This window comes from Somniosus microcephalus, chromosome 11 (assembly GCF_052327205.1).
Source record: "Somniosus microcephalus isolate GS21.2 chromosome 11, FLI_Smic_1.0, whole genome shotgun sequence".
In the NCBI taxonomy this organism is placed as follows: domain Eukaryota; kingdom Metazoa; phylum Chordata; class Chondrichthyes; order Squaliformes; family Somniosidae; genus Somniosus; species Somniosus microcephalus.
The window spans coordinates 231,094,747-231,118,710 of record NC_140997.1 but is presented as its reverse complement, the minus strand read 5'-3'; the positions used below and the strand labels follow the sequence as shown (position 1 = coordinate 231,118,710).

Sequence of the window (23,964 nt, the reverse complement as noted above, 5' to 3'; positions counted from 1 at the left end):
TAGTAAATACAAAATTATTTTGTAATATTGAAATGTCAATATTAATTTATAGAGAGTCCTTTCAATGGAAGGATATATTGGCCTTGGAGGGAGTGCAGCGTAGGTTTACCAGAATGATACCCAGATTTCAAGGGTTAAGTTACGAGGAGCGATTACACAAGTTAGGGTTGTATTCCCTAGAATTTAGAAAGTGGTGAAAGTTTTCAAGATATTAAGGGGAACAGATAGGGTAGATATAGAGAAACTACTTCTGCTGGCTGGGGAGTCTAGGATGAAGGGGCATAGTCTAAAAATTAGAGCCAGACCTTTCAGGAGTTAAATTAGGAAACACTTCTACACACAAAGGGTGGTAGAAGTTTGGAACTTTCGAATTTTCAATTGGAGATTGACAGCTTTTTGTTAGCCAAAGGTATTAAGGGATATGGTGCGAAGGCGGGTATATGGAGTTAGGTCACAGATCAGCCATGATCTCATTGAATGGTGGAGCAGGCTGGAGGGATTGAATGGCCTCCTCCTGTTGCTATGTTCCTAAGGACTTGCACACTGCAGGATCACACAGATTTGATTGCCAGCTGAGTTGTCCAATCGCAAGTGAGATGAGTCTTCCGGCAGCCAATAACAGGAGGGGGGCGGGTGCTTCCGGTTAGGGCGACGGCGGCGGCCCGCCCCTTAGCGACCGGGCGGAAGTTGGTGACAACCAAACTTACAGTGGGAGGTGTGTTGATTGACGGCCGCTTGACCAATAGGATGCAGGAGCGGTTTGACTGGCAGTGGGAGCGACCAATCAACGCCGGCGGCTGGCTATAGGATTAGGTAGACGGTTGCGGCCCAGCCCACCTCGCCTGGAGAGACGCGCTGCGCCGCCGAGTTGTGCGAAAGCCCGCCGCTTGCCTCAGCGCATCTGTCGAGGCCTCGGGGCTCAATTTTTTGGAGGAGCAGCAGCAGCGGCCGCAGCGCAACCATGAAGATCGAAGAGGTGAAGAGTACTACCAAGACCCAGCGCATCGCCAGCCACAGCCACATCAAGGGGCTGGGCCTGGACGAGAGCGGCCTGGCCAAGGCGGCAGGCGCCGGGCTGGTGGGGCAGGAGAACGCCAGAGAGGTGGGTGGCAATCCCGGGGAGGGAGGGAGGGAATGAAAGGTCCTCCCCTGGGGGGCAACTTGAGAAATATCTCCCCTCCCCCCCCCCCCCCCCCCCCCCCAGCCTCAACCTCCCGGCTCAGGCCCACCCTCAGGCGGCCTGCTCCTCGCCCACAACCCGCATGGCACATGGGGATGGTCGGTCAACTGAAACATAGAAGCTATAGGAGCAGGAGTAGGCCATTCGGCCCCTCCAGCCTGCTCCGCCATTCAATGAGATCATGGCTGATCATCCAAACTCAGTTCCCTGTCCCTGCCTTCTCCCCATATCCCTTGATCCCTTTAGCCTTAAGAAATATATCCAACTCCTTATGAGGCGAGATTGGGTCGATTGGGCTTATACTCGCTGGAGTTTAGAAGAATGAGAGGGGATCTCATTGAAACTTATAAAATTCTAACAGGACTGGACAGACTAGATGCAGGAAGGATGTTCCCGATGGTCGGGGGAGTCCAGAACCAGGGGTCACAGTCTAAGGATAAGGGGTAACCCATTTAGGATTGAGATGAGGAGGAATTTCTTCACCCAGAGAGTGGTGAACCTGTGGAATTCTCTACCACAGAAGGCAGTAGAGGCCAATTCATTAAATATATTCAAGAAGGAGTTGGATATATTTCTTAAGGCTAAAGGGATCAAGGGATATGGGGAGAAGGCAGGGACCGGGTACTGAATTTGGATGATCAGCCATGATCGCATTGAATGGCGGAGCAGGCTCGAGGGGCCGAATGGCCTGCTCCTGCTCCTATCTTCTATCTATGTTGAATATATTTAATGAATTGGCCTCAACTGCCCTGTGTGGTAGAGAATTCCACAGGTTCACCACTCTCTGGATGAAGAAATTCCTCCTCATCTCAGTCCTAAATGGCTTACCCCTTATCCTTAGACTGTGACCCCTGGTCCTGGACTCCCCCACCATCGGGAACATCCTTCCTGCATCTAGTCTGTCCAGTCCTGTTTGAATTTTATGTTTCAATGAGATCCCCTCTCATTCTTCTAAACTCCAGTGAGTATAAGCCCAGTCGACCCAATCTCCTCTCATACGTCATTCCTGCCATCCCAGGTATCAGTCTGGTGAATCTTCGCTGCACTCCCTCCATGGCAAGAACATCCTTCCTCAGATAAGGCGACCAAAACTGCACACAATACTCAAGATGTGGTCTCACCAAGGCCCTGTACAACTGCAGCAAGACATCCTTGTTCCTGTACTCAAACCCTCTCGCTACGAATGCCAACATACCATGAAAAAAAAGAACATACGAATTAGGAGCAGGAGTCGGCCACACGGCCCCTCCAGCCTGCTCCGCCATTCAATGAGATCATGGCTGATCATCAACCTCAACTCTACTTTCCTGCACTATCCCCATATCCCTTAATATTCAAAAATCTATCGATCACTGTCTTGAATATCTTCTTAGGCAGTCCCTCGGAACCGAGGATGACTTGCTTCCACACTAAAAATGAGTTCTCGGGTGACTGATGAGTCCGATGCGGGACCTACAGTCTCTGTCACAGGTGGGGCAGCCGGTGGTTGAAGGGGCGGGTGGGTGGGGTGCTTGGGTTGACGTGCGCTCCTTGCGCTTGGCTTCCGCTTGCTCCCGGCGAAGAGACTCGAGGTGTTCGGCGCCTTCCCGGATGCTTCTCCTCCACTTTGTGCGGTCTTGGGCCAGGGATTCCCAGGTGTCAGTGGGGATGTTTCACTTTTTCAAGGAGGCTTCGAGGGTGTCCTTGAAGCGTTTTTTCTGCCCACCTGGGGCTCTCTTGCCGTGCCGGAGCTCCAAGTAGAGTGCTTGTTTTGGGAGTCTTGTATCGGACATGCGGACGATGTGGCCCGTCCATCGGAGCTGATCGAGCGTGGTCAGAGCTTCGATGCTGGGGATGTTGGCCTGAGCGAGAACACTGACTTTGGTGCGCCTATCCTGCCAAAGGATTTGCAGGATCTTGAATATACTCAACGATTGAGCCTGCACAGCCCTCTGGGGTAGAGAATTCCAAAGATTCACCACCCTCTGAGTGAAGAAATTTCTCCTCCTCTCAGTCCTAAATGGCCGACCCCTTATTCTGAGACTGTGACCCCTGGTTCTAGACTCCCCAGCCAGGGGGAAACATCCTCCCTGCATCTACCCTGTCAAGCCCTGTAAGAATTTTGTATGTTTCGATGAGATCACCTCTCATTCTTCTAAACTCTAGAGAATATAGGCCTAGTCTACTCGATCTCTCCTCATAGGACAATCCCCCCACCCCAGGAACCAGTCTGGTGAACCTTCGTTGCACTCCCTCTGTGGCAAGTATATCCTTCCTTCGGTAAGGAGGCCAAAACTGTACACATTACTCCAGGTGTGGTTTCACCAGGGCCCTATAATTTGCATTTCTGTAGCGCCTCACGACGTTCCAAAGCGCTTTACAGCCAATGAAGTGCTTTTATTTTGAAGTGTAGTCATTGTTGTAATGTAGGAAACGCGGCAGCCAATTTGCGCACAGCAAGATCCCACAAGTAGCAATTAGATAATTAGCTGCAACGAAAGATTGGATAGGCTGGGGCTTTTGCAGATGATACAAAAATTGGCCGTGTGGTTGATAGTGAGGAAGAAAGCTGTAGACTGCAGGAAGATATGGATGGACTGGTCAGGTGGGCGGAAAAGTGGCAAATGGAATTCAATCCACAGAAATGTGAGGTAATGCATTTGGGGAGGGCTAACAAGGCAAAGGAATACACAATAAATACTAGTATACTGATCTGTGTAGAGGAAGAAAGGAACCTTGGAGTGCATGTCCACAGATCCCCGAAGGTAGCAGGACAGGTAGATAAGGTGGTTCAGAAGGCATACTGGATACTTTCCTTTATTAGCTGAGGCATAGAATATAAGAGCAGGGAGGTTATGCTTGAACTGTATAAAACACTAGTTAAGCCACAGCTAGAATACTGTGTACAGTTCTGGTCACCACATTACAGGAAAGATGTGATTGTACTAGAGAGGGTACAGAGGAGATTTACGAGGATGGTGCCAGGACTGGAGAATTTTAGCTATGAGGAAAGATTGGAGAGGCTGGGGTTGTTTCTTTGGAACAGAGGGGGCTGAGGGGAGATTTAATTGAGGTGTATAAAATTTTGATGGGCCTCGATAGAGTGGATCGGAAGGACCGGCACAGACTCGATGGGCCGAATGGCCTCCTTCTGTGCCGTTCTAACTCTGACCTATTTCGCTTAGTAGAGGTCAATAACCAGGGGGTATAGATTTAAAGTAATTGGTCGGAGGATTAGAGGGGAGTTGAAACATAGAAACATAGAAGATAGGAGTAGGCCATTCGGCCCTTCGAGCCTGCTCCGCCATTCAACGAGATCATGGCTGATTATCCGAACCCTAGCACCCAGTCCCTACACCGACAGCCATCCCACCCAAGCCCTATCCCCGTAACCCCACGTATTTAATCCCCCCTAACACTAAGGGTCAATTTTTTTTTATCATGGCCAATCAACCTAACCCGCACATCTTTGGACTGTGGGAGGAAACCGGAGCACCTGGAGGAAACCCATGCAAACACGGGGAGAATGTGCAAACTCCACACAGACAGTCACCTGCAGCCGGATTTGAACCCGGGTCCCTGGTGCTGTGAGGCAACAGTGCTAACCACAATGCCACCATGCTTTTTTCCCCCAGAGGGTGGTGGGGGTCTGGAACTCACTGCCTGAAAGGGTGGTAGAGGCAGAAACCCTCATCACATTTAAAAAGTACTTGGATATACACTTGAAGTGCCGTAACCTACAAGGCTACGGACCAAGAGTTGGAAAGTGGGATTAGGCTGGATAATTTTTTTTGGCCGGCACGGACACGATGGGCCGAATGGCCTCCTTCTGTGCTGTAAATTTCTATGATAATGACCAGATGATCTGCTTTAGTGAATGATGTTCTGAGGAATAAATATTGGCCTAGGACACCGGGGAGAGCTAATACAAAGACAAAATACTGCGGATGCTGTAAATGTGAAATATAAACAGAAATTGCTGGAAATACTCAGCAGGTCAGGCAGCATCTGTGGAGAGAAACAGAGTTAATGTTTCAGGTTGGTGTCTTTTTGTCAGAACCGGGAGAATTTCCCAGCTTTTCTTCAAACTAGTGCCTCAGATTCTTTTGCCTGAGGGCAGACAGGGCCTCGGTTAACAAAAGATGGCACCTCTGACCATGCAGCACTCCGTCAGTACCGCACTGGGGGTGTCGGCCTGCATTTTGTGCTCGCCACTTTCTGACTCTGGCCTCGGCTAGCATCTGGACTGTTGCTCCTGTGTTGCAAGTACCTGCTGGAAATTTCTTCACTTTCAACTGCACAGCACAGATCCGCCATTTTAAAAATAAACTTCCATTTGGTTCCTCGTTACCTGTCAGCCATGGCTCAGTGGGTAGCACACTCGCATCGTGAGTCAGAAGGTCATGGGTTGAAGTCCCACTCCAGTTACTGGAAGAAAAGTCAAAGGATAAGGCATCAATGACAGTACAGTGCAGTGCTGCCTTTCAGTCGCTCTAATGTCTCTCCCACCAAATAAGTGATGAGTTCCTATTCACACACAATACATTCCACTCTATGGTGTAACCTGTTGGTGTTCAGTGTGCTGTGGCACCATGTTAAACTTTATTAAAAGGGTTGAGAGACTAAATGGAATTGGGTAGGACTCGCAATAAGGACTGATTTATTCTGGGAGAAAAAGAAAAGAAAGACTTGCATTTATATAGCGCCTTTCACGACCACCAGACATCCCAAAGCGCTTTACAGCCAATGAAGTACTATTTTGAAGTGTCATCACTGTTATAATGTAGGAAAGGCGGTAGCCAATTTGCGCACAGCAAGCTCCCACAAACAGCAATGTGATAATGACCGGATAATCTGTCTTTAGTGATGTTGGTTAAGGGATAAATATTAGCCAGGACACCGGGGATAACTCCCCTGCTCGTCTTCAAAATAGTGCCATGGGATATTTGACCACCACCTGAGAAAGCAGTCGGGGCCTCGGTTTAACATCTCATCCGAAAGACGACAACTCCGACAGTGCAGCACTCCCTCAGCACTGCACTGGAGTGTCAGCCTAGATTTTTGCGCTCAAGTGTCTGGAGTGGGACTTGAACCCACGACCTTCTGACTCAGAGGCGAGGGTGCTACCAACTTGAGGTCATCCAAAACTCAGCTGCCCGTGTCCTAACTCGCACCAAGTCCCGTTCACCCATCGCCCCTGTGCTCGCTGACCTACATTGGCTCCCGGTTAAGCAACGCCTCGATTTCCAAATTCTTGTCCTTGTTTTCAAATCCCTCCATGCCCTCGCCCCTCCCTATCTCTGTAATCTCCTTCAGCCCCACAACCCCCCGAGATATCTGTACTCCTCTAATTTTGCCCTCTTGAGCATCCCTGATTATAATCACTCAACCATTGGCGGCCGTGCCTTTTGTTGTCTGGGCCCTAAGCGCTGGAATTCCCTGTCTAAACCTCTCCGCCTCGCTACCTCTCCTTTTAAGACGCTCCTTAAACCCTACCTCTTTGACCAAGGTTTTGGTCACCTGCCCTAATTTCTCCTTGTGGATCAGTGTCAAATTTTTTGTCTTTTAATACTCCTGCAAAGCGCCTTGGCACGTTTTATTACGTTAAAGGCGCTATACAAATACAAGTTGTTGTTTGAGCCACAGCTGACCCTACAGCAATTTATAGACCTTTCTTTAAACCCAAAAAGTGGATAACTGGGAGAATGAGGCAAAGTTAGGAAGGTGTATCAAACTTCCTGGCTCAGTGATGAAACTCATTAAAACTATGATAGCTTTTGACATACTCAGGCCATCTAGGCTGACGCTTCGGTGGAAATAATGGATCCCATGCTAAGTGAGTGGGCAGAAATTTGGCAGATGGAATATAATGTTGGAAAGTGTGAGGTTATGCACTTTGGCAGAAAAAATCAAAGAGCAAGTTATTATCTAAATGGAGAGAAACTGCAAAGTGCTACAGTACAAAGAGATCTGGGGGTCCTGGTACATGAAACACAGAAGGTTAGTATGCAGGTACAGCAGGTGATCAGGAAGGCCAATGGAATCTTGGCTTTTATTGCAAGGGGGATGGAGTATAAAAACAGGGAAGTCTTGCTTCAGTTATACAGGGTACTGGTGAGGCCACACCTGGAATACTGCGTACAGTTTTGGTTTCCATATTTAAGAAAAGATATACTTGCTCTCGAGGCAGTTCAGAGAAGGTTCACTCGGTTGATTCCGGAGATGGGGGGGTTGACTTATGAGGAAAGGTTGAGTAGGTTGGGCCTCTACTCACTGGAATTCAGAAGAATGAGAGGCGATCTTATCGGAACATATAAGATTGTGAGGGGGCTTGATCGGGTGGATGCGGTGAGGATGTTTCCACTGATGGGTGAGATTAGAACTAGGGGGCATAATCTTAGAATAAGGGGCTGCCCTTTCAAAACTGAGATGAGAAGAAACTTCTTCACTCAGAGGGTAGTAAATCTATGGAATTTGCTACCTCAGAGCTGTGGAAGCTGCGACATTAAATAAATTTATAACGGAGATAGGCAGTTTCCTAGCTGATAAGGGAATTAGGGGTTACGGGGAGCGGGCAGGGAAGTGGACGTGAGTCTCGGTTCGGATCAGCCATGATCCTACTGAATGGCGGAGCAGGCCCGAGGGGCCGTATGGCCTACTCCTGCTCCTACTTCTTATGTTCTTATTTGAAGTAGAGCAGGGTAGTTCTCCTGGTGTCCTGGCCAAAATTTATCCCTCAACCAAAACAGATTAGCTGAGCTCGTTGGTCACCTGCATGACCTCTCAGCCATAGGAAGCACACGGCCCAGAAAAAACAAATGGGACTGGGTTTAAAAAAAAAAGTGTGAAATAATTTCCACAAAATGAAAAAAACTGCAGGGGGAGGTGGTAGAAATGATGCTGGAGTGGGTCAGACACTTGCCCTGTACCTTGGCTCATTGATGGTTAACTCTCGCTTACATAAGAAATAAGGGCAGGAGTTAGGCCATACGGCCCCTCGAGCCTGCTCCGCCATTCAATAAGATCATGGCTGATCATCGACCTCAACTCCACTTTCCCGCCCGATCCCCATATCCCTAGAGTCCAAAAATCTATCGATCTCAGCCTTGAATATACTCAATGACTCAGCATTCACAGCCCTCTGGGGCAGAGAATTCCAAAGATTCACAACCCTCTGAGTGAAGAAATTCCTCCTCATCTCAGTCTTAAATGGCCGACCCCTTATCCTGAGACTATGCCCCCTAGTTCTAGACTCTCCAGCCAGGGGAAACAGCCTCTCGGCATCTACCCTGTCAATCCCCCTCAGAATCTTGTTTGTTTCAATGAGATCACTTCTCATTCTTCTAAACTCCAGAGAGTATCGGCCCATTCTACTCAATCTCTCCTCATAGGACAACCCTCTCATCCCAGGAATCAATCTAGTGAACCTTCGTTGCACCGCCTCCAAGGCAAGTATATCCTTCATTAGATAAGGAGACCAAAACTGTGCACGTTCTGACTCAGAAGGTCGCGGGGTTCAAGTCCCACTCCTGAGACTTGAGCACATAATCCAGGCCGACACATCAGTACAGTATTGAGAGAGTGCTGCACTGTTGGAGGTGCCGTCTTTCGAGTGAGATAATAAACAGAGACCCCTGCCTGCCCTCTTGGGTGGATGTAAAAGATCCCATGGTACTATCTGAAGAGGAGCAGGGATTTCTCCTGGTGGTGTGGCCAAAACACCACCAAAAATGGATAACCGATCATTGCGTTATTTTATGTGGGACCTTGCCATGTGGAAATTGGCGGCCATATTTGCTTACATAACAACAGTGACTACACTTCAAAAGTATTTCATCGGTTGTGAAGCTCTTTGGGACATCAAATCAAATCAAAATCAAATCAACTCTTATTGTCATTGTTAGTGCACAAGTGCAGCACAACGAAATGTAGGCTTGCGGCTCCCGAGAGTGTACGTTTAGATTAAGACATTTAAACATTCAACATACATTTGGCTTGTAGTATATTAACATAAATATGACCATAATAAAGTGCATTGGCAGATGTGCAGGCTTTAGAGTTTATTTGTGGAGTTCAGTAGGATGACAGCCCTGGGAAAGAAGCTGTTCCTAAATCTGGTCATACGGGTGCGAATGCATCTGTAGCGTCTCCCAGATGGCAGGAGGGCGAACAGACTGTGGCTGGGGTGGGTAGGGTCTTTGATGATGGACCATGACCTCCGTAGACAGCGTTTCTGGTATATGTGCTCTATGGTCGGTAGCTGGGTGCCGGTAATGCGTTGGGCAGTTTTGACTACCCGCTGCAGGGCTTTCCGGTCATAGTAGCTACAGCTGCCATACCATACTGTGATACAGTTCGTCAGGATGCTCTCTATTGTGCAGCGGTAAAAGTTAGAGAGGATCAGGGGTGACAGGTTACATCCCTTCAGCCTCCTTAGGAAATATAGGCGCTGCTGGGCCTTCTTCACCAGAGAGGAGGTGTTGAGGGACCAGGAGAGGTCTTCCGTGATGTGGACTCCGAGGAACTTAAAGCTGTCCACCCTTTCCACCACAGCCCCATTGATGTGGATGGGGGTGTGACTTCCGCCTTTAGACTTCCTGAAGTCCACAATGATTTCTTTGGTTTTCTTGATGTTAAGGGCCAGGTTGTTATCGGCGCACCACTTCACGAGATGCTGGACCTCCTCCCTGTAGGCTGACTCATCGTTGTTGGTGATCTGGCCTACTACTGTGGTGTCATCCGCAAACTTGATGATAGTGTTGGAACCATTAACAGCCACACAGTCGTGGGTGAAGAGGGAGTAGAAGAGGGAGACATCCTGGAGATGTCAAAAGTTACCATGGTTTCGATGAGTTTTCACCTCTCAAGCCAGCCTGTTTGATAGCTCTCCCTCCCTCCCTTCCCTCATTGTATCTGTCAGTCTGTCATCTACTTTTTGGATTTGAAGAAAGGTCTATAGATTGCCTTTCTCCCAGACACAGCACATATCAGCCCCTATTGTGGCTCTTACCCCAATCCATTTAATCTCGACCTCTGCTAGTGAGGTTTTGTTCCAGCACTTCGCTCGCACTCTCGGCCTCAAACCGATCTCAGTAAATCGCTATCTTGTATTCCTTCATCTTAAGGTACTTATGTGGTGATTGGTCCTCTGAACTATCCTCTCTTGTTTCCTATAAATTCCAAATGTGCTGTCCTATGTGCTCTTCCTTCTCCTTTTAGACTTGCCATGTTGGTGTTGACTCATCAGCCTGATTCTTACTCGTAACTTAACTCTTTCCAAGCACCTCACACGATGGAACTCCTCCGCTCTCTGACTTGCCTTCCTGCTACAAACTTTAAAACTAAGAATTTTGCCATCAGCTAGCCACTACTTAATCTATCTTCTATTTTCTGTTCCTTTTGACCTTGATCGTGTTCTGCTCAGTGGCCTTTCATCTAGGTTTCTGAATAAGAACAGGTTTTGCACAATGCTCCTGCATGGGCCCCGCTTTTAAAGAGGCGGTGGGGGGAGGGAAACCGGGTGCCTGAGCTCCTAAGTGGGCGGCAGATGTGGAGTCCCCATGGACCTTAACGGCAGACCCTCCTTTACGTTCCTGGAGTCCCGCCCGACACCCGGCCAGATCCACTAACTGGCCGGGAGGCTGGAGCGGGAATTTTGCTGCAGGAGGCCACAGTCTGCTACCCGTGGAAACGGTCCCTAGCAGTCAGTGGGAGGAGGGGTCTGGATGCAACCAGAGGGTTGGTCCACCGTGATCGGTGGGTGACTGGAGGCCAAATACTCCTTGCGGGGCCTGGGGGCAGCACTCCTGCCCCTCCTACCCCGCAAGGAATTTTGACGGGAGTAATTTTTTAAAACTTGCCTTGGCCCCTCCTGGCCAGTTGGCCCCTCCCGTCATGGTCTGCCCCAGGTCCCTCAGAAGCAGATCTAGTTTCAAGTACTGTAATGTTTACAAAAACTAACCCACAGGGTGGTGAATCTTTGGAATTCTCTAGCCCAGAGGGCTGTGGAGGCTCAGTCATTGGGTGTATTTAAAACAGAAGTCGATAGATTTCTGACTAGTAAAGGCATCAAGGGATATGGCGATAGGGCCGGTGAATGGAGTTGAGGCAGAAGATCAGCCATGATCTCATTGAATGGCGGAGCAGGCTCGAGGGGCCAAATGGCCGACTCCTGCTCCTATTTCTTATGTTCTTATGTTAACCCAAATAGACCATGACTTTATTGCTCTTCTTTACCATTTTATATCTCTCTCTGCAAATACCTTTGGTTATTCAAAGCTATTTATTAATAGTTCTGTTTCACCTACACTTGGTTCTTAAATGGTCAAATGAATTGTACAAAATTGAATTTATAGGTCATGTCCTATGATAGTGCAAATCATCGTAAAGTAGCATGCCTTGTACTTCTGTAGTTAGCTACTGTATATCAAACCCATACAAAAATCACAGTATAGGAGTTCGATTAAATTAGGGAATGGATCATTAATGTGAGGGGGTAAATGACATTGTTTAGACAGTAGCACTTCATACTAACTTCATTATCGTTTATTTATTTCTTGGAAGAGGAAGAGGCACGGTAAGGACCCATTTAAAAGTACTGACTTTGTCTTTTTCTTCTAGGCCTGTGGAATCATCGTGGAGCTGATTAGAAGTAAGAAAATGGCTGGCAGGGCTATTTTGTTGGCTGGACCTCCAGGAACTGGCAAGGTACAGTCGCCAGTTGGCTGGGCGGTAGCTATGTTAGAAACGCTGAGGGCTTTGGCCTCCTACCTTCTGCACGATTGCATTTTGAATTTTTTTTAAAATGTGGGTGTTCTCCAATTTGGCTCCCAGTAGGTCCCGTGCATTTGATCCTTGTGGAGCAAATCCAGTTGAAAAATGTACAGTTCTTAATGTCTGAATTCAATTTATGTTGATTCTAGATTTAATCTGGCTCAGACCTCGATTATGTCATGTTGATTCTGCCAATAGTCGATGAGAATTATCGCCATTGACACGCTAAGCTTTGCTCATTTAGGGAGTCCATCGCTGCGAGCCTTGCTGTTTTAACATCGGGCTCTGTCCTGCTGGGACATTTGACTTTTTTTCTTAGAAAAACTTGACCAATATTTTTTTTTTAAACTAATATTTTAATATAAAATAAGGGATTAATTTGAGCGACTAGTGCTCCCCCTAGCTTCCCTTCCCCTTTAACGCTGAGCAAGAGCACTCAATGAATGTGCTTTCTTTTCCTTCTTGCAGACAGCTTTGGCTCTGGCCATTGCACAGGAGCTGGGGAACAAAGTCCCATTTTGTCCCATGGTGGGAAGCGAAGTCTATTCGACTGAAATCAAGAAAACTGAAGTGCTGATGGAAAACTTCAGGCGTGCAATTGGTGAGTGGCAGATTTTAAAGCATTGCTTGGACTTTTTGGTATGGCACTAAATCGTGGTCGTTTTTTGTGTAGGAAGTTAATATCATTTCGAATAGTTCAGTGATTTTTTTTAAGGAAGAGTTCCAAAGAACAGTAGCTGAACTGTTCAGCTTCAAGACTATTCTGCTCAGCACTGTACCTCTGCCATGATTCATTGTCCTTTGGCTCTGTTTCTGAGTTTAAATGCTCCAGAAATCCCACAAGAGAGGAATTGGAACCTTCAATTCCATTTCATGTATAGAATCTTGAAGCTGAAAGTGGCTTCTGGATGTTGTGACCAAGTGTATTTTAGTTTGTCTGAATCTGAAAACTTAGTACTGTGGTACAATATACAGAAGAACATAAGAATTAGGAGCAGGAGTAGCCATTTGGCCCCTCGAGCCGATCAGTAAGATCATAGCTGATCTTCGACCTCAACTCCACTTCCCTGCCCGATCTCCACATGCCTTGCTTCCCCTAGAGTCCAAAAATCTATCGATCTCTGCCTTGAATATACTCAAAGACTGAGCATTCACAGCCCTCTGGGGTAGAGAATTCCAAAGATTCACAACCCTCTGAGTGAAGAAATTCCTCCTCATCTCAGTCCTAAATGGCCGGTCCCTTATCCTGAGACTATGCCTCCTAGTTCTAGACTCTCCAGCTAGGGGAAACATGGTGTTTTATTTGCTGAAAGTTAATGTAGATCTCCGAGGTGTATGTTTGTAAGTCAGGATGTATATACAGGAAGCTCTTTGGTATCCGGCACCGATGGGACCGGCGTGTTGCCGGTTGATTAAAAATTCCGGATGACGGAGAGGGTTATTGACCGAGGCTATTTTTAACAAAGAAAAATAAAAAAATCAAGAAATGCGCAGTATACAGTAATTGGGTACTCACCTACAGAATGTTGTGTTAAATGGATGGTGGAAGATGCTTGATTAAGTACAGTACTGCCAGTTGAGGGTAATGCAATGCAATGACTACCAGCAGCGTGGGAGACACACAGTACCCCTGTAAAATGGCAGATCAGAAGAGACTACCGGCAGCGCGGGAGAGTCAGACTCCTGTTACAGGGGTATTGAGGTGTTCCGACTTCCGACAGCGCCAAGAAGCCGAATACTGGCAGTTTGGAGAACTACCCCCACTGACTAACTCGGCCACCGCAGGAGACTCGGACTCGGCAACATTGCCGGTTATTGAGGTGTTGTTTTCAGAGTGAGAATTTTGCCGGTTAATAGAGAATACCGGATATTTTAGGTGCCATTTAAACGAGAGTTTCCTGTAGATTTAAATTCCCTGTCTTTTTTTGCCTACACTCTGATGCTCACTGTGATTATTTACCACTAACTTGGGGACAAACTCGAGGGACAGTGAACAATTTAGGCTTAATTACGTCACACAGAATGTGCTGAATGTGTGGGCAGGGAGATAGTGGAGGCAGACAGTGTGGGCAAAATTCAAGAAGAAGTTGGATAATCTTGTGGTGAAAAAGCAATTGAGAGCCAAATGTTCGAGCCTTGGAAAAGGTATAGTGAAGATTCACTCGTCATACCAGGAATGAGAGTTTATAGCTATCACAAGATAATTATAGATGAGGAGGCCATTTGACTCATCCATCCAGAGAGATTATAAAGCCCCCTCGCCACCCCCCAACCGCATTGTAGCGTTCAACAGTTTCTTAAATGATTCCCGGGTTTTTGCCTCCACTACTCTTAACTGGAAGTTTATTCCACATTGATCACTTTGTGTGAAGAAGAATTTTCAGATATCTGTCCTAAAATTACCATTCTCTAGTTTGAATCAGTGTTCCCTTTGTTCTACTCACATAGTTTAATGTAAATATTCTGGGTTATCTTTTTCTATACGGTATATACCTCCGGAGATCAACTCTCGGGCACCCCTTTTCCAGGCTGAAATGCCCAAGTTTCTCCAGTTTTTTTCTCAGAGAATTAGCATTTCTCTGGAGTAGCTTTAGTCTGCCTCTTGAATGTTTGTCTTGTTTCTTGGTGACCAGAACTGGATGCAGTATTCAAGGTGCGGTTTGACTGGAGCAATGCAAAGTTTGATCATTACCACCTCTGATTTGTATTCTACTGTATGTAGTTCCTCTTGGCTTTGTTGCTTGCTGCTCTGCATTGGTTGAATATATTTAGCATTGACTTCACGAAGACTCCTAGGTTTCTTTCAGCTTCATCCTTGGCTATTTCAGCGGCATTCATCTGTTGTCTATTTTTCTACCCATGCGTAGTGCTTCACATTTCTCCGCATTAAATTTCAGGTGCTGTTGTTCTGCCCACTTGCATATCTTGTCCAACTTAATTTGTAATTTCTGAGCAATCTTTTCAGATTCTACTGCCCCTCTAGTTCGGTAACATCAGTAAATTTGACCACTTTGCATTGAGTTTCTGAATCCAGGTGGTTTATGTCAAGTAGAAACAGTAATGGTCCCAGAACTGAGACCGAGGTACCCGGCTGATTACTTATTGCCCCATCGAACTGCCCCCCCACCCTCAAAACAACCCGCCAGCCACCTTCCACTGACATAACTCCTCTAACAAGTACTTGTTTCCTACTCTTCAACCAGTTTCTTATCCATTTACTCTCAATCCCCAACACTTCAAGTTTAATTAATAGCTTTTCATGGTCAAGGTGCACCACGTCAGAGAGCTTTAGCGCAGTCCTCTTTGGTTGTCACTTCCTCCAAGAAATCAAGAAAGTTGTTCAGGCAGGATCTTTCCCTTCTGAATCCATGTTGACTGCTGTTTCTTTTCTTTGCCTGGCATCACTTGAGGCAACCCGTTTCTTCCACTGCTTTGCATCCAGCAGACCATACTCTGGGTTGTTTCCATAACAAAGTCACTTTTTCCGTGGATAGCTCATTAGGCTGTCTCTCAACCCCCTACCAGGAGAACCGGATAGGTGTGATGGTGGTATTGCCGCTCCACTCCCATTGGACACGAGCCATCCGTTGGATGTTAACCCATATTCAGAGGTTGAAGCTTTGGTCTCCTGGTCAGTGGCACTGTTTACTTGATTGTTATTATACAGATAGTCCTCGGGTTTACTCCTAATAATTTAATTTGCATGGACTGGAAGTAAGACTGATGGGTCTGTAGTTGCCTCTTGTCTATTTTGTCACGCTTTTTGAATAAGGGAACCAATGTTCCCTTTAAGCTGCTCTGGAGATCCCGCGCAGGCCGCTCGCCAGCTTTTGAATTGGAATAACCGCGCATGTGCGGAATTTTGAATTGGCTGCGCAGCCACTTAAAGGGCCGCGCACCGAAAAATAAAATGACAGGGAACCTTGATGGGCACCATGGCCTGTTTCCAATCTTCTGTTCCCTCTCCAGTGTCTAATGAATTCCTCATAATGATCGTCAGTGTTTCACAAATACCTTCTCTCAACTCTATCAGCATAGATGGGATAAACGCCATCTATCCCTGGGGAGTTATTGTTTTGGGGCCCAATTAGCCTGTCCAGCACGTCCATCTCATTTATTTAACAAAAAAGTCATTGGTTTTACTTTGGATACCTTTGTTTGGAAAGGGAATGTTGCTCATACCTTGCCTTGTGAATACACGACGGAAGTATTCACTCAGAATATTTACTATTTATTATGTACTTGTCCTTCGTGTCAAGTTTGTTTGCATCTTTTATGTTTTTCGCCTCTTCTCTAACGGCCCCATTGATATTCTAAAAGTTTTTTTTACTGTTGTACTTTCCCACAACTACATACTTTTTACCAATTCTCTCTTTACCCCTCTGCCTTTTAACATTTGTCCACAATTTCTTGTGTTCATTCCAGTCGCTCCCTTCCCTGCAAGATTTGTACATGCCATTTTTCCTTTTTATCTCGCTTTTAATTTGTTGGTTGGTCCATTTAGGGTCACAGTTGTTCAATCTGAACTTCTTGGTCTTAGGAATGTATTTATCCTGCATGCTCAGTGTAATATCTTTAAAGGGGCTCCATTTGTCTTCTACTGAACTATTGTTGAACAGCCTCCCCCAATCTATTTCCTATAGTTATTCCCTAATTTCATTGCCTTTTAGCCCTTTTTAAGTTATGTACCTGGGCCCTAGTGTTGGGTAATTGAGTCCCAGAAAGGTGGTTAAGAAGGCATATGGGATACTTTCCTTCATTAGCTGAGGCATAGAATATAAGAGCAGGGAGGTTATGTTCGAACTGTATAAAACACGAGTTAGGCCACAGCTAGAGCACTGCGTGCAGTTCTGGTCACCACATTACAGGAGAGATGTGATTGCACTAGAGAGGGTACAGAGGAGATTTACGAGGATGTTGCCGGAACTAGAGAATTTTAGCTGCGAGGAAAGGTTGGATAGGCTGGGGTTGTTTTCTTTGGAACAGAGGAGGCTGTGGGGAGACCTGGTTGAGGTGTATAAAATGATGAGGGGCCTTGATAGTGAATAGGAAGGACCTATTTCCCTTAGCAGACAAGTCAATAACCAGGGGGCAGAGATTTAAAGTAATTGGTAGAATGATTAGAGGGGAGTTGAGCAGTTTTTAGTTGAAGTATAACTCTCAATGAGATTTTTTTCACTGGAATCGAGAAGCTTAAGGAGGAATCTAATAGAGGTTTTCAAAAATTATGAAAGTTTTGAGAGGGATCATAGTGAAAGATTATTTCTGTTCGTTATCTGGTTATCGATAGAAGAATGAAAGGGAAGTTGGAAGAATATTTTTCACATGGGTGTATTAGTACATGGAATGCTTTACCACAAGTGCCCATTGAAGCAGAGATTATAACATTTAAAAGGAAGAATGTAAAAGGATGCAGAGAAATAAAATTAGAGGAGATAGGGACGATGGCATAAAATGATCTCCTTCGGTTCTGCCGTTTCTAGTAATTATTTTGAACTTTGAACGGGCAGGAGGGATGGCAATTGTGTTTTCCATTCCTGTGCTCTGGCACACAATGGTGCAACAAGCTGGTTCTCCATTGCTGATGACAGCAGTGCACATTTCCTGGGGTAAAAAATGTTCCTAGCCCAGATGAAGGGCAACTTGCATCCCACAACTACCAATGCCAATTTCCAGCGAGGAGCCGCCTTGGGATGTGTAGGAGCAGACTCCCAGCAGAGGAGCCATTAGACTCCCGGAGGTCGAGATCAGGAGCTCGGCAGTGGAGATTTCGGGCACGTAACCACATTTTGCCACCGGGTACCACAAGGCATGGCTCCACAGTGTTGTCTGGGGAAGTTGCTTCTTAATCACCCAACAAAGTAAAAGCCCAGCGTCGACCCATTGATTCTGAGAAAAATGAAGCTATTGGCTTTGCCTGCCCTTTATGTAGCTGTCTCATTAAAAACTCGAGGAGAAATAAAAGGAGAGAAGTCCACAATATTTCCTTGAAGTGATGACGTGCCCTGTCAGAGGTTTCAGTAATTCAAGCTCGCAGATGAAACCATTGTCAGCATTGTCAGGTTGAGAGATAAAGGCAGTGGAGTTAAATCGCTTATACAGCCAGCCTCATTGATGGGCTGGCGCATTCTCTGAATGTCAGGATGGAGGAACTTTGTGAACAAATAACGGGTCTAGTGAAAGATTGGGACGTTTTAGTGGAGTATCTCTCTGCCGCTTTCAGCCTTCGATCCACCTGGTTCGGACTAAATCCAGCTATTGAGCAAATCTCCCATTTTCATCCGAATTCGCCAGAAATGAAGTTAATGTTTCTGAAAAGATTATGAAGTGTGGTTGCCATAAGCTCATCATAAACTTTGATGTCGTGTTCTTTTCATAATTTCCCCCAATCCCCCTGCCCCCCAGTTTTTTTACGCATCTCTCCTGAAGATGCTGACTCATACTGGGGTACGGTTACACGGTAAACATTCTCCACCCGCCCCCCCGGCCTCGGCCCCCTGCCGTTCGTGACGTGAGACTAGCCAGTGGGAGCGTCAGCAGGCCAAGAGACCTCGGATAGAATCGCAGCCAAGCTTGATCCTGCCTTCAGCTGACGGCCACGTGCACTTTCCAGCAAAAGTTACTGGATGCTGATCGAGAGTAGGAACGCTGCTGTTTCTCATTTCTCCGACTCGCCCAGGAGGAACCGCTGAGATGCACTAACAGCACAGGGCAGCATTTGAACCTGGAGCCTTCTGGTCTGTATAGTGCAGCACCATATCAAGAAAGCTAACACTTCTGTGTACTCTGACTCGAGCACTATTATCCTTAATTGCCACTGGTAGCTTTGATAATACAGTCTACTTGCACTGGACAAGTAGTCTTTCCTTCTTGGTTAGGGGGAGCTTCATTGCTTCTTGCTGTGTTGTGCACACGTATTGGAATCCAAATCCAAACTAAATACACATTTGTAATTGATATCTGATCATTCGTTATTCTGTTACTCCTTCTGAACCTTAACGGTGAGGGGCTGAATTTTTTCAGCTGTTGTGCCAGACTCCTGCAGTAACTTTGGTGAGTCCGGCGGATGGACCGGGAAAACAACCTGGTGATACGCTGGGTACCGTCCTGAAATGGGATTTTCCGCTTGGCCTTGGAAGAGACAGAGGCTCTGTCTGCCCCTTAAAATGCCAATGTTGCGGTGGGGTCTCCCCACGCTGCAAGTTCCCACTTCTCTGTCCCACAAGGGAGCGATGCAAAACTGGAGGCAAGTACGCCCAGTGAGATGAGGTGTACCAGCCTCCCGATGCCTCACCGAGAGTCCAGGCTAGAGAAACGGCATGGACCCCCCCCAAAGAGGGGTAAAACTTTCTTCAATCAGCCCCTTTATACGGGGGTCGAGGGCTGTATAGCATCACCCCACCCTCCATGTCAGCCAAGCAATGGATTATCTGGCAGCATGGGACATTTTGGGAAGAGGATTACTGAATAACACATGAAACTTTTTTTTTTATCCGGCACCGATGGGACCGGTGTGCTGCCAGTTGATCAAAAAGTCCGGATTACAGAGAGGTATACTTACCAAGGTACGAGAGCCCCGTACACGGCTACAGATCCAGGCGTCCCTGTTGCATGGCAACAGGTGCAGGAACCCCGGTTACACGGCCACAGATCCAGGAGCCCCGGTTACACGGCCACAGATCCAGGAACTCCGGTTACACGGCCACAGATCCAGGAACCCCGGTTACACGGCCACAGATCCAGGAACTCCGGTTACACGGCCACAGATCCAGGAACCCCGGTTACACGGCCACAGATCCAGGAACTCCGGTTACACGGCCACAGATCCAGGAACCCCGGTTACACGGCCACAGATCCAGGAACTCCGGTTACACGGCCACAGATCCAGGAACCCCGGTTACACGGCCACAGATCCAGGAACTCCGGTTACACGGCCACAGATCCAGGAGCCCCGGTTACACGGCCACAGATCCAGGAACTCCGGTTACACGGCCACAGATCCAGGAACTCCGGTTACACGGCCACAGATCCAGGAGCCCCGGTTACACGGCCACAGAGCCAGGAACTCCGGTTACACGGCCACAGAGCCAGGAACTCCGGTTACACGGCCACAGAGCCAGGAACCCCGGTTACACGGCCACAGAGCCAGGAACTCCGGTTACACGGCCACAGATCCAGGAACCCCGGTTACACGGCCACAGATCCAGGAACCCCGGTTACACGGCCACAGATCCAGGAACCCCGGTTACACGGCCACAGATCCAGGAACCCCGGTTACACGGCCACAGAGCCAGGAACTCCGGTTACACGGCCACTAATATATGAAGTAAAACTTACCTGAACCTACTCCTGAATTTTGCCGGTTGAGAGAGATTTCCGGTTATTTAGGTGCCGGTAAATCGAGAGTTTCCTGTATGTGGCTTCCTTTTTCCTATTCTTAACCCAGGGGCAATTGTGGTGCACTTACTGTTGCTTCAACTTGGATCAGGTAACTCGACACAGAATCCCAAGGTCTGTATAGCCCAGTCCTGTACTAAGCAGTGCCTTTACACAACGGAACCTTTTCAAGTTTTTGCTAATTGGCAATCCATTTGCTGGCAAGTTTCTCCATATAGCGCTGTCAGTCTTCATTTGGAGTTCTGTCCATCTTGGGTGGAATGAAATTGGTTTGATAGCAGCATATTAGGAACAGATGAGCTGCTTTTATACTGGTGCCCATGGAATGTTTGTAGTGCTTGTTGCTGAAGTACAGGTGTCGTTCAGCTAGAAACAGCCACTATGTAAACCGATCAGATTCACTAAGGCTGGCGTGCAGGTTAAAAAATGAATCTGCCTCAACACCAGCGAATCCAGGTTTACATTGAGTTTGCACTGGTAGCAGAAACACCCTTGACTCCAGTATAGAAGCAACTCATTAGCAGAGCTTTACTGGACGATGAGCTTGCTAGTGGTTGTTGTATTAGTGCTAGGCAGTCGCTGCTCTTTGAGCACTACAGAGGAACCTTTAAAGTGAAGACACTGTAATTACGTGAAATCTTTGAAGCAAAGACATCTTGTGATTTTTATTTTTTGTTTTCTTCCCCCCCCCCCCCCCCCCAGCCCAACACTTGCGTGATTTATTGGCGGCAATGAACATGTCTAATGTTTTTTCAGGCCTAAGGATAAAAGAGACAAAGGAGGTTTATGAAGGCGAGGTCACGGAACTGACCCCTTGTGAGACGGAGAATCCCATGGGCGGTTATGGAAAGACAGTCAGCCATGTTATCATTGGGCTAAAGACAGCAAAAGGCACTAAGCAGCTGAAGGTATGGAAAATTTTATGTATATGTTCGTCATGCTAAAACAAGAGTACTGCTCTGTATTTTTGGCAACGGGTAAAGTTCGGGAAAGAAGCCATATAACTTTTTCCAATGTGTGTACATCAGCTTTGAATCTGTTACTAACTTGGGATGCAATCCATAAAATAAGTCGCGATGCAGGAAATGTGTGTTACAGGCTGCAACACAGTTATATCGAGTGATGTCAGTGAGCCATTTGACAGGCTTCTGAAATCTTCACACTGGTCGACCTGGATTTTGGGGGGGGGGGGGGGGTTGGGCAGTATTATTGTTTATGGACTTTGTATCTTTCCAAACTTGGGTTGTGTCTGGAGACAGCACTTTGTGCAGTATAACTCCAGGGTGTAGTACTGGTGGGTACAGAATTGGTGACAGCAATTGGAGGTAAAGAGTAGAACACCAGAAGCTTATGGGCAAGACTTGTAGTTTAATGGGGAAGTGGATAGAGAACGCTGATTTAAAAAAAATCCAGGAAAATGCTAGAAGCTGGAGCAATAAAAACAAATTTCATTTACTTGGTCACTGTAAATCAATGGCTTTTAATTGTAAGCAGACTAAATTGTAGGATCTGATTATATATTTTAAAATCCAGAATCCCATATGTTCAAAAGCAGCTTTTGACTTCTTCAGTTACCATAAACCAGTTGTCCTACTTATTAGTACCTAATATGCAATATAGGCCGAATGAAAGCATTGAGTCCCTTGATTTTTATAAAGAGTCTGGCCCCCTACAGTACCAATTTACATTCTCCGAAACCATCTGTTGTGGTAGTGAGCTACTAAAGCACTCCTGGCCAGTGTTTCCATTGATTGAGAAACTTAAGTGACGGGCCACGGTCTCGTGTGCAGGATACACCACCAAGGCTGATGAGATAGAAGGTGCAAAAATCAATTGGCTATCATTAACCGACGCCAAGCTTGGATTTTAAATGTGCGTAGACTGTAAATTGCTATGTATTGGTCAATAAATGGGTTCCAGGTTCAACTACTTCTGCCTGGGCTGCTGTGTTTCCCCCGCCCCTGCAGTTGCAAGCTGTGGACTCTGGCTGGGGTACCCGAGTGGCCATTCTTCATATGTGAGCCTAGACACTGAGGGCTCGATTTTCCAAGCCCCGAGGAGGCGGGTTTGGAGGCGGGAGTGGTGGGAAAATTGCAGAATCGGGGGGCAGGAACCCATCCTGCCCCCAACCCGCCTCCGTGCCAATGTCCCAGGAGGCAGGTACCCGACCTGAGCTGGGAGCCGCCTCCCCGAGGCGGGAAGGGGATTACAGGAAACTTTCAATTTACCGGCACCTAAATAACCGGAAATCTCGGTTAACCGGCAAAATTCAGGAGTAGGTTCAGGTAAGTTTTACTTCATATTGTACTTGCCTTCCTCCATTTGTTGCTGTGCAAGGGTGTGGCTGCAGCTGTTGCTAAGCTACAGAGACGCTTGGAACTTGTGGCCATTGTTCTGAACCTGTTGCTAAGCAACAGGGTTTGTTGCTTTATACGGAGCTCTCAGCTCTCCGTATCTTTTACGATAGCTTTCGGTTATCCGGAATTTTTGATGAACCGGCACCACGTTGGTCCCGTCCATGCCGGATAAAAAAAAGTTTCCTGTAGTGCCAATTAACTGCCTGTTAACAGGTAGTTAACAAGCAGTTTTTTGCCTAATCCCTATTTTTAGCCCTGAAGTGTGGGCTGTCCGACGACTCCGAACCACGGCAAGTTAGCGAGGCGGGCGGTTGGAGGGGTCGAGATGTCCATTGTGCAGGTGAGTGATGGGTGTAAGTGTGTGAGGTAAGTGTAAAGTGTTTTAATAAGTTTTACTTACCTTTACTTTTGCAGGCTTCCTTCCTTCAGGTCTCGGGAGTCCCTCAGTTCACCGGCACAGAAAGCAGAATAGCCGCTGAACTGTCAAAAGCTGCAGCCTCTGCTTTCTGGTCTGGAGAGCTCTCTAACTGAGTGACTGGAAGGACTCAAGTTAGAAGACAGATTCAGTGTTTGACAGCTTCACAGAGCTGTCAAATGCTGATTTTTCATCTGTCAAAAGCTCGATAGATGAAATATCAATCGCTGACGTAACCAGGTGTCCCTTAATTGGCCTGCTGAGCCCGTTGGGCGGGCTCAACAAGGTCAATCAAGGGAAAATAGTGGGTTGGCCACAAGTCAATGGAGGCGGGACTACAACCCAAAAAGTGGGAGTCCCGCCTCCATCACGTCCCCATTGACAAAATCGAGCCCTGAGTGTTTGCAGGCTATTTAATCATGGAGTGCATCACAGCCGAACCCAATCCATCCACACACAATCAATCTTCCCTGTAAAAAAATTTTTTGGGGGTGCGCGGCCCCTTTAAGCGGCTACGCAGCCCATTCAAATATTCGCGCACGCGCGCGGTTATTCCCATTGAAAAGCCTGCGAGCGGCCTGCCCGGGAGCTCCAGACCACTGCGCTGCTTAAAGGGAACATTACACACAATTTCCAGCAGGATTCCATTGGTAGCAATAAGATGAAAGAACCCTGGCTGACCCCTTCCCAATTGTAATACCCCAACTGTAGCACAGACTGAGGTCGGTTAACTCCGAACAGAACGTGGATTGAACGTAGGACTGTCCTGTTCTGGATGGCTCGGGAGCACGTTGGGCAGTGCTTTTACTCACTAGGCTATTAGTAGAGCTCAGTTTTTTTTTAAATGTTTGTTATGTCAACTG

General features: G+C 47.0%; 1 protein-coding gene across 2 annotated transcripts in view; it reads left to right on the top strand.

Annotated features, from left to right (window-relative positions):
* The first annotated feature begins 819 nt into the window (after positions 1 to 819).
* The window catches only part of ruvbl1 (RuvB-like AAA ATPase 1), a 137,446-nt gene continuing 114,301 nt past the window's right edge, over positions 820 to 23,964 (top strand). The window contains exons 1-4 of one of the 2 annotated variants that reach the window (XM_086002115.1): positions 820 to 1,102; positions 11,780 to 11,866; positions 12,401 to 12,533; positions 21,086 to 21,237. In XM_086002115.1, coding sequence (XP_085858241.1) covers positions 962 to 1,102; positions 11,780 to 11,866; positions 12,401 to 12,533; positions 21,086 to 21,237 — 513 coding nt within the window. In that variant the 5' untranslated portion in view covers positions 820 to 961. The remainder of the gene's footprint in view (positions 1,103 to 11,779; positions 11,867 to 12,400; positions 12,534 to 21,085; positions 21,238 to 23,964) is intronic. The other variant, XM_086002114.1, reaches the window with a different exon arrangement.